Genomic DNA, 13540 nt, shown 5'->3' on the forward strand with positions numbered 1-13540 from the left:
CTGATGATTTGCCCTGTAAACTTTCTTTCAATTCAAAATAAAAACCTTAAAGAAAAAAAAAAAAAAAAAAAAAAAGAGCATTTTGAAAGGCCAGGACATTAGCCTAACAAATCCTGTGCTAGAAAATGTGTGTCAGTTCATGGTCCAACTCCTACCGCTTGTCTTTCACAGGCCAGCTTCCTGAGCTGACAGCAACCTCATAACAGGCAGAGAGGAGCCCTGTGTGCTTTTCCTGGGCTGAGAGAGCAGCCAGATTCCCCAGCCACAGCAGGTTCCTCTGGTGCGGCTGGCTTTCAGGAAGGTTTCGCAAGTCTACTTGCTTCACAAACCCTGCGCCCATTTCCTATCACCAAAAGTTCTCATCAACACCCTAGTGTAGACTGCCCTAGTAAAGCCCAAGGGAGCTGGGGCACAAGGCTTCCCTCTGCAGACTGGCTACATACTCCCATAGTCCCCAGTACTGCTCCTCAGCGCTCTCACTACAACTGCATTTGTTTTTGCAAATCAGTGTTACATATCCAGAATATCTGCTGGTATATAAGCGCCAAGAGGGCAGGGACACTTGTCTTACTTACTGATGTATCTCTAGGGATTAGCACAATGTCGGGGATTAATCAGCACAAAGTAAAAAATAAATAAATAAATAAAAATCAAAGTTACTGAGAGCTGATCACCAGGTCTTTCTTCCAAGGCACCTCTTGGTGGGTTCAAACCTCTAACCTTTCAGTCAGTAGTTGAGTACTTAGTCGCTTGCACCACTCAGGGACCCCTTAGCAGAGTAGGGTCTTAATGGAGTTTTGTTGAAAGGATGAGTACCAAAGTATGTTCAAGGTTCTTAATCTCTCCTTACCCCAGCCTAGTGTGTTTAGCTGTGGTCTCAGTTTGCCTGCTCAGCACCGCTATCCTTCCTGAAACTAATTTGCCTAGGTCCTGACCTTCTGCCTGTCTTTTTCCAGATACTTTCCAGACGTCAATTCCTCTTTGTGCACTAATGGGTCCCCCTGAGCCTGGTTACCCTATACTTCTGTAGTATCAGTGGATCCCTGGCATAGAAAGTCCTCAACTGTCCTCCTGACCTTCCTTAGGTAGGTTCACTGCTCTTGGCCACTTGGCTGCTCCGGGGAGGGTCCATTTTAGTAGTCCCTCCATTTCTCCTGCCCCCCACCTAGCCTGCTCATCAGGGTCCTGTCCTGCCCCAAGAATGCTCTGCCTCTAAGTGTGCTGGACCAGTCTGAGGTTCAGGCGAAGCCTTCTGTGGTTTCAGAAGCAGGGGTTGGGCCAAATGTATGCAGGCCAGAAGCAAGGTTTGGTTCATGGCTAGAAGGAAGATGGACACAGTGGGGGATAGTGGCATGTCTTTGACACTAGACTCCCCGCCCCCCCCCCCCCCCCCACACACACACACACGTTACCTCAATGCCATGGCCATGTCTGGGGAGGATAGACAGCTTCCCAAGTCCTTGATTTTTCCTACAGACCATCTCCTGCCACACTCCAGACTCAAGTCCTACTCCTGGATTTCTCTGAATGCTGCTGACCAAGTGGACAAGGAAGGCATTTGAGGGGCTCCCCAATTTCCTGCAAGTCTCTCTATATATTCACTGGGATGGGTCAGCAGCTGCTCCAGATTGCTCTTTGGTCACGGTACCTCTTGGTCAGTGCCGTATTGAACCAGGGGCGCTCCTTCGCTCAGCCACATTCCTCTCTCAGACCATTCGCGCTGGCTGAGTAAGTTACATCTATCCCTATATGCAGAGATTATTGTCTGTTTCCTCCACTAGAATATAAACTCCTGAGCATCAGGGCCAGGATCCTGTCTGTTTTGTTTGCCACTGTATCCCATAGTCCATAGCATGAGGTCTGACTTGGTAGATGTACTGAATCAATACTCATAATTATACTGACAAGTGGGACTGCTGCTGTTGTTAAGTCCTGTCGAGATAGGGTTTCCGAGGAGCAGCTGGTGAGCTTGAACCACGACCTTACGGTTCAAACCAACCTTGCAGTCCAGCGCATTAACCTGCAGCGCCACATCAGGACAAAATGGGATTACTGGGGTTTAAAAGCAGTCATCCAGCAAGTACTGTCTCAGGGCCTGCCACACAGGAGGGTACACTGAGTTATGGATGGTATCTGCTCAAGTCCCACTCGCTGTCAACGGAACCATCAGCACCGTGCCCCTTGTTAACGTCATAAAGCAGCAGCATTCTGAACAACACACACGTTTTACAGAGATGGGGAACAGGTGCTAGAAAATCCGTTGTCAACTGGTGGGGCATGTACCTGTGGTTCACTCACGACCTCCTGGTCTGATGGACATCTGACTATGAGAAATGACAGGTAGGCCTTTCTCAGGCCTGAGACAAACTTCCCGGTTCCTGGGTCTCTCAGCTTTAGGGATGCTCAGTATGTCTTCACAGCTCACTATAGAGGGATGTCCACAACCTCTATCCCCATTTCTCCTCCCTGTGTGTCCCCCAAGGGTGGTGTCCACCCAGACTCTGCACAGTCCTGCCAAAGCTTCAGGTGCCACGTGCTCAGCAGCAGATTCAGCCCCTGATCCAGGTGGTGGTGTTGTTGTTGTTAGGTGCCACTGAGTCGGAACTGACTCATAGCGATCCTATGCACACAACAGAACGAAACACTGCCAGATCCTGGGCCAACCTCACAACTGTTGCTGTGCTTCAGCCCACTGATGCTGCCACTTTGCCAATCCATCTCACTGGGAGGGTCTTCCTCTTTTTCTCTCACCCTCCACCTTACCAAGCATGATATCCTTCTCCAACAACTGGTCCCTCTTGACAACATGTCTGAAGTATGAGAGATGAAGTTTGGCCATCTTGGCCTCCAAGGAGCACTCTGGCTGCACTTCTTCCAACACAGATCTGTTGGTTCTTTTGGCAGCCCATGGCACTTTCAGTATTCTCCTCCAATACCATAATTCAAAAGCATCAATTCTTCTGCAGTCTTCCTTATTCACTGTCCAGCTTTCACATGCATATGAGGTTATTGAAAATACCATGGCGTGGGTCAGGCACACCTTAGTCCTCAAGCTGACATCTTTGCTCTTCAACACTTTAAAAAGGTCTTGTGCAGCAGATTTGCCTAATGCAATATGTCGTTTGATTTCTTGACTGCAGCTTCTGTGAGTGTTGACAATTGATCCAAGAATGAAGTCCTTGACAATGTCAATCTTTTCTCTGTTGTAAGAACCTCCATATAGCCCTCCTCACTTTTCAAGTCTCTGCCTAAGAGTCATTGACTTAGGGATGTCTGGACACAGGTTAAGTGTTACACTATTAACCAAAAGGTGGGTGGTTCAAATTCATCAGCCATGTGTGAAAAAGATGCTGCAGTCTGCGTCTGTAAAGATTCAAGTTCTTGGTCACCTATGGAGCCTTGGGCTTTGGTTTTCCTTTTTTTGTAAAATTCCTATACTCCTCTTTCTAGCACTATTCACATTTTAAGTGTGATTCATCATTCTTTGTTCCGGGAGGGCAACAGCCATGTCTACCTTGTTGTTGTTGTTGTTTTTGTTGTTAGGTGTCATCAAGTTGGTACCTACTCATAACGACCTTATGCACATCAGAACAAAACACTGCCAGCCTCACAATTGTTATGTTTGAGCCCATTGCTTCTGCCACTGTGTCAATCTATCCTTTGGAGTGGGTCTTCCTTTTTTTCTTTGACCCTCCACTTTACAAAGTATGATGTCCTTCTCCAGGGACTAGCCCCTCCTGATAATATGTCCAAAGTATGAGAGATGAATTCTGGCCACCTTGGCTTCTAAGGAGCATTCTGGTTGTACCTCTTCAAACACAGATTTATTTGTTCTGCTGGCACTTCATGCTGGCACTTATTGTTGTTGTTATGCGCCATAGAGTCAGTTCTGACAGCAACCCTATATAGGGTTTCTGAGTAGCGTCTGGTGTGTTTGACCACTGACTTTGCATCTCAAATGAACCTTGTGGTCCAGCGCATTATCCTACAGCACCACACCAGGACTGGCGCCATCCATATCCCAGACCACTCCCCCAGGTCTGGCACGTCACTGGTGCTGGGCTCAGATGCCTCTCACGCACCATTTCTGGGCCTCTGGCTCTGACTAGTTTCACTCAGACACCACCAGACATAGCCCACAGCATCTCACTACCCGCCTGCTCCACACTCTGCCCTGGGGCTTCAGGTCCTGATTGGCTCTCATGCCCACGGTGCCAAACCTAGAAAGGAATGGCAGTCAGGAGCCAGGGAATAAAGCAGTCTATCTTCCTCCCCTCATCCCAAAATAGACTTTGTGAGGCTTTTCTGCGGCACCGACTCACAGACTGAGACATTGATCACTCTCAGTGGGATCAGCTTGATCACACGTCCTTGTATTGGCTTGCCCTCCTTCCTGCTCCACTTCCCTGGATCCCACTCTCTCTAAGTAAGTAGTGGCATGTTAGCCTCTAGGAACCAGGCTAAGACAGTGCTTAGTGGAGGTTTGCTGAATGATTGTGTGAGTGTGCAGTCCTTAGCCTCAGAGACAGCACAGTGTTCTAATGGTCCTGATACTCCCTTCAGCCCTTCAACCATATGACTGTCTTGTGCCTTGTCCTCCCTAGAATGAATCTGTTTGTCTGGAGCCTGACCTCCTGCTCAGCATTTCCCAGACATCTTACTCCAGATTGGACAAACTCAGCTTACTGAGTCCAATCTGGTTGCTGACAGTTCCGTGGTAAATTTCAACACGGCCCCAAGTCCTCCCTGAGAGGACACTGGTGGGCAGGTCAGCACATACTACAGGGAGCATTTTTGGTGTCGTATCTCATTTAATCTTCCCACAAACCCTAGGCAAGAGACTCTTCCTTTGTCCCCATTTCATGGATATAGAAACGGAGGCGAGAGAGGCTGGATAGCTTCCCTACTGTCAGCTAAAATGCCCTAGACTTGAAATTTGAATCTTTTTAGATTGGACTCCAGAGTCATGCAAACACACGGGAGTAATTCAAATTATGGATGTGAATAGAGTCTTTTGAGAGCTAGGAGAGATCAATGAAAGCGGACCATCAACATGGAGGGAGCGATGATGTCGGGGAGACATAGGTGAGGGGTACAGACTCCCCAGCATCAGAGGTCACCTGGGGAAGGAGGAAGGTGCATTTTCCAGGTACCTGTCCTCCTAGGAAGGTCATGGGACAGAGAGGTGCAGATGGTGTCACAGAAGGACAATGAAAGTCTTGCCGGTCAGAGGCTCCGCCCAGGGCCCTCAAATGGGCCTTGGGGGGCAGTTCCTTACAAAGGTGGGGATTCATCACTTTTATGTCTACATTCAGATCACTAATAAGGAAGTAATAATATTGCCAAGCCTTTACAATGCTCTCCAGGAGCTAGCGAGAAGACTAATTATCTGACGACACTAATAAATGATTATGATGTTATTAAAAATGGCACCAAGCTAGGATTAATGGGCTCATCAATGGTAGGGGATTCAGTTTAACAAGGCCCTGCCAGGGCTGGTGGCCTTGATGGATACCAGACTGCCTGAAGCAGCACCTGGCCACATGTGGACGAGGGAAGAGGCTCTGGTCCTCTTCCCAGCCACGGGCCCACTGAGGCAGGCCTGGCAGCTGCTAACACTCTCTTGAAAATGTCTCTTCAGTGCTGCCAGACCACTGGGGATGCTGTTGATGGCTAGGCTAGCATCCACCCTGCTGGCTTCTGTACATGGTCTCCGCTCTCTCTGTGGGTTCCTTTCCTCCTCAGCCTGCATCACCTCTGCAAAGGACAGCCTCAGAACTCACCCGGAGCCCAGACTCGCGAGTCCCACTCTCAAAGCACAAGGGGAGCACATTAGATGAAGATGTTTCTGGGACCTGCTGACTAATTTCCATAATAATTACAGTTATTACTAATAATGGTGACAACACCACTCCCTTCTGTTTATACCGAATCCTATTCTCTACACGTTACCTCCCACCAGTGACTGCCTCCAAGCCTCACAACAAGCCGGGAGGAACACAGGGCATGTATTCTCACTGTCAGGTGGAAGAAGGTGAAGCTATGAGTCGGTACCAACTCGATGGCACCTAACAACAACAATATCACAATTCTATGAGAAGAGGGTATTCAAACATCATTCTACAGATTAGGAAAACACTCAGCTTCAGTGACTTGCCCCTAGTAACACAGCTAATGAGTAAGGACTGGACTTGAACTTTGGACCTGCTGATTCCCTCTGCTATGGTCCCCCTTGAGTGTGGCTTCCGTCTTCCTCCTGGTGTCCCACAAACCCCAGGTTACTCCCACCCTCTCCCAAAAGCTCTGACTGCCTGCTTCTTTAGCTCTGTGTTCTCTGGGGTCCCTTCCCTGTCACAGACAAAGTAAAAGCTGCTACATATTTGGTGTCCCCACCACTAGGCTCTGCTCATCCCTTCATTCTAGTCCTCAGCTCTCTGGGCCCTCTGTTTCCTTTACTGAACTGAAAGTTACTCAAAACAGTGAGAGATATAGCTCTGTGTACCAGGGTTTCATATTGGCACCAAGCCCATGGGACAGGAACATCCATTGTTGTTAAGTGTCATTGAATCAGTTCTGACCTTCTATAGGGCTTCCAAGTAGTGGTTGGTGGATTTGAACAGCTGACCTTGCGGTTCAAGCTGATCTTGCGGTCTTATGCTTTATCCTATAGTGTCATTGGTAACTCTTAAATGAGCAGAAAAAGTAAAGGGTTGAGGGAATCCTTAGATGAGGATGACCTCAAAGATGCCAATGGGATGGTGGTTTAACAAGGAAGGATGTCTCACTGTTGTGGGGAGCATGAACAGGACAGGGAGGTTCTGCACCCCTGAGAAAGCTAGGGCACACTTCTTCAAGCGGCACACCCCTGACTCAGGATTCACAAGGGTAAAGCCAAGACCAGGACCTTCATTTCATGTCTCCTGCCCCGTGACCCTTGACTGCCAGAAGCCTGCCCTGATGTATAAGTACCACTTCTCCAAGTCGCCGGACAGCCCCACCCAGCTTACGTGATCTATGAGCTCTTTGATCATGCCGTTCCATTGGCCCTTGTCGTCCTGCGCTCCATATTTGCCATCTTCCACCAGCCGAATCTCGTAGGAGAAGCCTAGGATGTGAGCCAGTTCCTTGAGCAGGTCGATGCAGTAGCCCTCGAACCGGTCATTCCCGTACAGGGTCCTGTCGGACTTGCGGAACATGACAAAGGGTTCCTCCTGGAGGGACAGATGCAAGAGGGGTTGATGATGGTCAGGGTAGGATAGGGGTCGGCCTGGGCCAGATAGTTTGAGCTGGAACTTCTGCTCATGTTTTTAAAAAACCATTTGGGGTGGCTAAGATGAATGGTCTGCTAAGTGAGGAGAGAGAGAATGCATTTCCTGAGAGCCCACTTTGTGCTTCAGAAGTGGTCACCTGCTGGCAGTCCCTGGCAGAACACAAAGGCCAGTAGGTACTCACTGATTTAACTGTCCAATGGTCAATAGCTTACAATGGTTGGTAAGTGACAGTACTGGGATTTGAACTTGAGGCTCTGCGTCCAAAGCCAACACTCTTTCAGCTGCACCAGTCACAAAGGCCAGCTGTTTCTCAAAGTATGGCTTTTGGACCAGCAGCAGCATCACCTGGAAACATGTCAGATACGCACATTCTCAGGACTCATCCCAGGCCTACTGAATCATAAACGTTGTGGGTGGGGCCCAGAAATCTGTTTGAAGAAGCCCCCAGGAGATTCTGATGCCTGCCTTCAGTGTGTAAACCACTGCTGGAGAAGGTCCAGCATCCAGCACTTTCCTGACTTCTCTACTCACTCATGTTTGGAAGATTCCATCTACAATCTCCCTGATATCTTTCTCTCTCCACAGATCGAGTCACCATTCTGAGTCAGGCTCTGCTTACTGTGTGTGATTACTGACAACAATGACAGCAGGCACGGCTGAGGCCTAGTTCAGGACCCACAGAGTAAGAGGGCTCAGTAGACAAAGTTAGTACTATCTCATTTAATTTCCACCTTCTGGATAAGGTGTTGATAGTTCCATTTTATGGATACAGAAGATAAAGGTCAGAAGACAAGTGACTTGTACCATCGCACCCAGTTAGTATAAAGAGAGGATTTGAACTCAGAGGCTCTGAGTCACATCCTGCATCTATTTGGTGGACAGGGGTCATCCTCAGGAAGGTGGCTTGTGGGGACAACACAGAAGAAGTCAGTTCCTGGGTGATGGGGAGTTGCTGACAGGCTTTCAACTGGGGCATGCCTCTGGTTTTTCATTTAGAAACATACCCCTAGAAACCCTTGCAAAGAAAAATTGGGAGAGGAGACAGGGAAGAATAACTGAGAGAAAGGGCAGGAAAACCAGTGGGAAGAAGGGACTGCCCTAGTCCAGTTTGAGATACACATGTAAGGAACTGTGGGTTCCCATGTTGGAAAATCCAGAATCCATCCTAGAATCCAGACTAACATGCAACTCCATGTTCTGTTTGCTCTATCCACCCAGTTTTATTTATAAGCCCAGTTCCAGCCCAAAGCCCATAGGACAGAGGAGCACTGCTGTTGTGGGTTTCTGAGACTAAATCTTTACAGAAGCAGGCAGACTCAACTTCCTCCCATGGAGCAGTTGGTGGCTTTGAACTGCCATCCTTTTAGTTAGCAGCCGAATACTTAACCCACTATGCCACCAGGACCCCTTCTGTTACAACCAAATCAAACCCAAATCCACTGCCATCAAGTCCATTTCGACTCGTAGAGACCTTACATAGGGTTTTTGAGACTGTGCATTTAACAGCCCAGTGCTTCGCCGACTGCACTACCAGAGGTCCTTCTGTTACAACTGCACTAGCTAAACCCAGGATTTCTAACCAGTTCATTCTGCTTTAACTCCCTGCTGAGAAGTTGCCTTTCCACCCCAGATAATACTCAGATATACTGAATCAGATTCTACATTCTAACAAGAGTCTCATGTAAACATAAGAATCACCTGGGGATCTTGTTAACATTTAGATTCTGATTCAGTATTTCTGAGGCGGAAATGTAAACTTTCAGCAGGGGGTCAAATTGGAATGAACACATTGGTAGCCCTAGCTAAAACATGGTTCCTGAGTCACTCTGTTCTTTTAGACACCAAATGAAGGCCAAGTTCCAAGAGTGGTCAACCAGCACCTGCTCCTCAACAACTCTAGTCTTCTATCAACTCGTCTGACCTCTTCAGCCCCTCATTCTCTTTCTGTCAGTCAGCTTTCCTCAAAGCTAAATCGCCACCCTTTCAGCATCAGAACGACTCTAGTAATGGGTGACAATCATCAGCTGACAGAACACATGCATACTGGGAGCCATGTCCACTAAAGAGCACAACAGCATCATGGAGGCATCTCGTCATTCTCTCAACTGGCAGAGCCATTGCCTTTGCACCATAGACCTTGGGGGTGAGGTGATCCATGGAAGACTCCAGCAAAGATCCTCATCAGGAGTCCTTGCGGGACTGGCAAGTCCTGCCAAGACACCCACCAGCTGTGTCCTGCCAGGCTCCCCAAGTGGCAAGCTATTTTGAGTCTCTGGCCATGGTTCTCCAGCAATGTTACATCTCAAAATGCCATCCCACCCCATGATTGAGTTGCTTCAGATTTTCAGCAGTCCTTTGGGAGGTTTCAGAGAAAGAGCTGGAGAATGTTTGAATCTCAAGGGCTTCCCGACTCTCCAGGGATTCTGAGAAAATCACTTTTCAGTCTAATTGGGTGGAAAACTGGATCCTTTGGCTAGACTCCATGTTCAATCTTAACATCCCCATCTCCATCTTCTAAGCAAGTAGGCAGCTCAACAAGGGAACAGAGAGGAGTCCAGGTGGGGCCTGGAAAAGCTGCTGAGACTACCTGGAAGAAAGAGGACTTTGACTCTACCTTCGTGCAAATAAGTCTCTGGGCAGCAATTGCACCATATCCCTGCATCCTGGGGCAGGGCTTATCAAGCAGGCATGGGTGGAATTTCCGTCCCAACTCATCCTTTATTTAGGATGCTCTTGCACCATGAACAAGATGCGTAGCTGCACTTGGTAGCCCTCACTTTAATTCAAAGAGAATTGTTAAGGCACCATTTTCCCTCTAGGGGTATCATCAACCACATGTGGATACCTAGACAAAATCCACTTTCTTCCATAAAATGGGAATGATAGACTATCTTCGAGGGATGCTTGAGAATGAAATGAGTCAGCCATGAAAGCATTTAGAACAGGACCTGCCAAAGTATAACAGCAATAAATGTTGCTGTTGTCGTCGTTAAGTGCTGTTGAATCAGTTCTGACCCATAGCGACCCTTTATAGGGTTTCTGAGGAGTGGCTGGTGAGCTTGAACTGCCGACTTTGCGGTTCAAACAGGCTTTGTAGTCCAGCGCATTAACCCACAACGCCACACCAGGCCTGCCATTAAGTTTTTTCAACTCACAGTGACCCTATGTGTCAGATCAGAACTTGTTAAGTGCCATTGAGTCAGTTCTGAGTCACAGCGATCCTGTTTAGGGTTTCTGAGGAGCAGCTGATGGGTTTGAACTGCCGATCTTATAGTTTGTAGTCCAGTGCTGATCCTACAGAGCCACCCCAGAACTACCCCATAGTTTATGATTTTTCAGACCTGTTGGGTAGCTTCGAACTGCCAACCTTTGATAAACAACCCAGTGCCTAACCATTGCCCCACCAGGACTCCTTCAATGAATGTTATCTACCATTATTATTATTACTATTATTGGCATTAATATCATCTTCTTCTTGTGTGCTGATTGGCCTGTTAAGTGCAGTGACCTTTCCTACCTACGAATCACGCCCAATGTCACCAAAGGCTAAATATCATGGTGGGCAGCGGGAAAACCATTTAGAGAAAGGTCCCTGAGTTAGCTCCCTTGCTGACCTCCTCTCCATGCCCCTCCCTGGCCCTAGCCTCTAAAATTAGCACTTCATTTGTGAAGCCACTGCAGACCCTGAATCTATACATCTCCATATAAATCCGCTGCCTTCGGAGCAGCTGTAAAATGCCATTAATTTCGGGAAGTGCTTTGCGGATGGCATACATATTTAACAGCCAAAGCCCAGAGCATTAAAATGGTGCTCGCCTTAGTAATGTGTCTGTAGACCTGCAACATTTCCTAGGGGGTAATTCTGAACTCCGCCAACTACTTATTCATGGACTATTTCACAATTTATTACTGGAAATGTCCAGACAGCCAATTCACAAGCTCTCTCAGCTGCTAATCGATTGCTCAGTGAAGGTGCCCTCAATTTCATAACTTCACGCTCTCCTATGGCTCCGGAGAACAGCCGTAGGAACAGGGGTAATATTTCTCTTCAACAAGTCACAGAAAACAGGGGGCCAGAAAAATCACCTTTGCCAACTTTTCATTGCCAGGCCTCTTGGACTGCTTCCTCTACAATCACTTTCACAGTGTGAGAGGTGGGCCCTCGGGTGGGCCTTCCCCCAGCACAGGACCCACGGAGTTCGTAGAGGGAGTTTGGGAAGGTTACCTCCAGGAGCGGATGGATCCAGGGGTGAGCTACGTAATATGTAGGTGTTCCCTAAGCCTACCTTCTGACTTCTGCAATATTATGTGGCACACATGCACACACACATACACGCACATGTATGCACTGTGCCATTGGCATACAAATACACCACGCTACTGGAGGTCCTGTCTGCCCACTCTGCTTTGAAACAGAGGCTAAGGACATTGGACCCACAGCATTGGTTCCTCTCAGTAGCACAAGACAGTTAGGAGCCCCATCTTCCCAGCCATTAGGGTCTAGGATGACCCTGGGCCTGGGAAGACTTCATTTCACCCTCTTTCCTTCTGTTGGGTGCTGAGGTCCCAGCCCATCTCACATTGAGTCTATATGGGTCACGATGTATACACAGTTCAAATACACCCATCATGTGCACCCACTCACCCACACTCACCCTCACATCCCCACCGACCTCACTGCTCACATCAAGAGCCAAAAGAGCCCCGAACCTTCAAAGGCAGGCCCCCTAGGAGTGAGCTGGGAGTGTTTTTGCGGTGTGTGAGCTGAGGTTTGGGCGGATGAATTTTTCATGAGCTCATGAAAGTACAGAACCAGAACAGAGGCTGACGCTGGCCTAGGGGAGGGCGGGGAGGGCAGGTTTCCAGGTCCTGACTGCTGCCTTCTCTGTCTCAGAGATGGGGAGGGCTGCCTGCAGGTTGGTGGGGTCAGGGCTCTGCCCATCTATCTGTCCGGGAGAAAGCACCCTGGGCCCCAAGCCTGGAGTTTCTGAGTAAGGGGAGAGTAGGAGGTGGATTTAGAGGTACACACGGAGCTGCTGTTTTCTGGCATGTCTGAATTCCAGGAGAGGAAAAGAGAAGAAACCCCTCCAGTCAGGGTCTTGGATCCAGGCCCTGTTCTCTGGGAGGAAAGCAGTTGGATGTTCCTGTACCCTCAGCTTAGTCCTGTCTGCCACTCAAAGCACTGTTGCCCTGACAACATACTCTCAGACAGGCAGGGGCCTGTGCTCTCAGCAGGAGGTGTTGGCCCTGAGTTGAGGCTGCCAAGCATGGGGCCAGTTTTCAGCTAGAGCAGCTGGGGCTGGGCTGGGCCACTCCTCAAACTGGTGCAGCTGTCCCCAGGAGTCCAAGCCTGAGCATGTCCCCCAGGCTCCTGGGCACACCGTGGTGGCTAAACCTTTTAGGCACATTCCCTGGGGCAGCTGGACCAGCACTGGGTTTCCAGGTGGCCCTAGATCAGTTCTTGAATGAGAGGGGGCCCTCTGGTCCCAGGAGACGATAAGGTATTTTCAGTTGGGCATGAAGAGTTTCTTGGAGACCAGTGTCAAGGCTGAGCTATATCCTCTGACCCCATTAGGGATGCTCTAGATGTCATCCCGTTCATCCCCCTGCCTCCAAGAAAGATTGGTCTTCCCTTACTGGCCCACAGGGAAAAGCAGAACCAACCTCCATGATCTCTGGGCACTGGGGGTGTAGGAATTACATGAGTGTATTAGTGGTTCTCATCTATAGGCAATGGGGTATCTGCTTCAAGTAAGTACACAGCCATGAGCTGGTCCTTTCAGAGGTCAAGGCCACCGGGGCCAGGGATGGGGAATTATCATGATCTTGGGGCCAGGGACTTAGATTGTGCCAAGGTAGGAGGAGATGAGGTGGTGTTCATTATCTCAAATTTATGTAATTTATGTAGGAGGCTAGGGGCCACCACGTGTCTATCAGCTTGTCACACTATGGTAGTGTTTGGGTTGCTAGGATGCTAGAAGCTATGTCAATGCTAAAAGGTATTTCAAATACCAGCAGGGTCATTCATGATGCAAAGGTTTCAAAAAAGCTTCCAGAGGAACAAACAAGATGGCGGATCGGGTGGACATATAGCAGAGAGCTCCACCAACAACAACACAGAATACCCGACCAAACAGGCTCAGGGGATGGTCCAAGAACTCTGAACCACATATAAAGGAATACTAGAAGGTTGGAAGGCTCACAGCTGGGGGAATTTGTGACAGAAGCAAGAAATCTATTGCTTTCTAGTCCAGGACGCTTGGCTGCTC

At 48.7% G+C, this 13540-nt stretch overlaps 1 protein-coding gene across 1 annotated transcript in view; it reads right to left on the minus strand.

The window, feature by feature from the left end:
- LOC102818903 (glutamate receptor ionotropic, kainate 3-like) overlaps positions 1–13540 on the minus strand; it is a 315716-nt gene that overhangs the window by 51976 nt on the left and 250200 nt on the right. Inside the window, exons 10-11 of the mRNA XM_006867616.1 lie at positions 7008–7211; positions 4141–4220 (exon numbers count right to left, since the gene is read on the minus strand). Of these exons, the coding sequence (XP_006867678.1) occupies positions 4141–4220; positions 7008–7211 (284 nt within the window). The remainder of the gene's footprint in view (positions 1–4140; positions 4221–7007; positions 7212–13540) is intronic.

This window comes from Chrysochloris asiatica, unplaced genomic scaffold, assembly GCF_000296735.1.
Source record: "Chrysochloris asiatica unplaced genomic scaffold, ChrAsi1.0 scaffold00106, whole genome shotgun sequence".
Lineage (NCBI taxonomy): Eukaryota > Metazoa > Chordata > Mammalia > Afrosoricida > Chrysochloridae > Chrysochloris > Chrysochloris asiatica.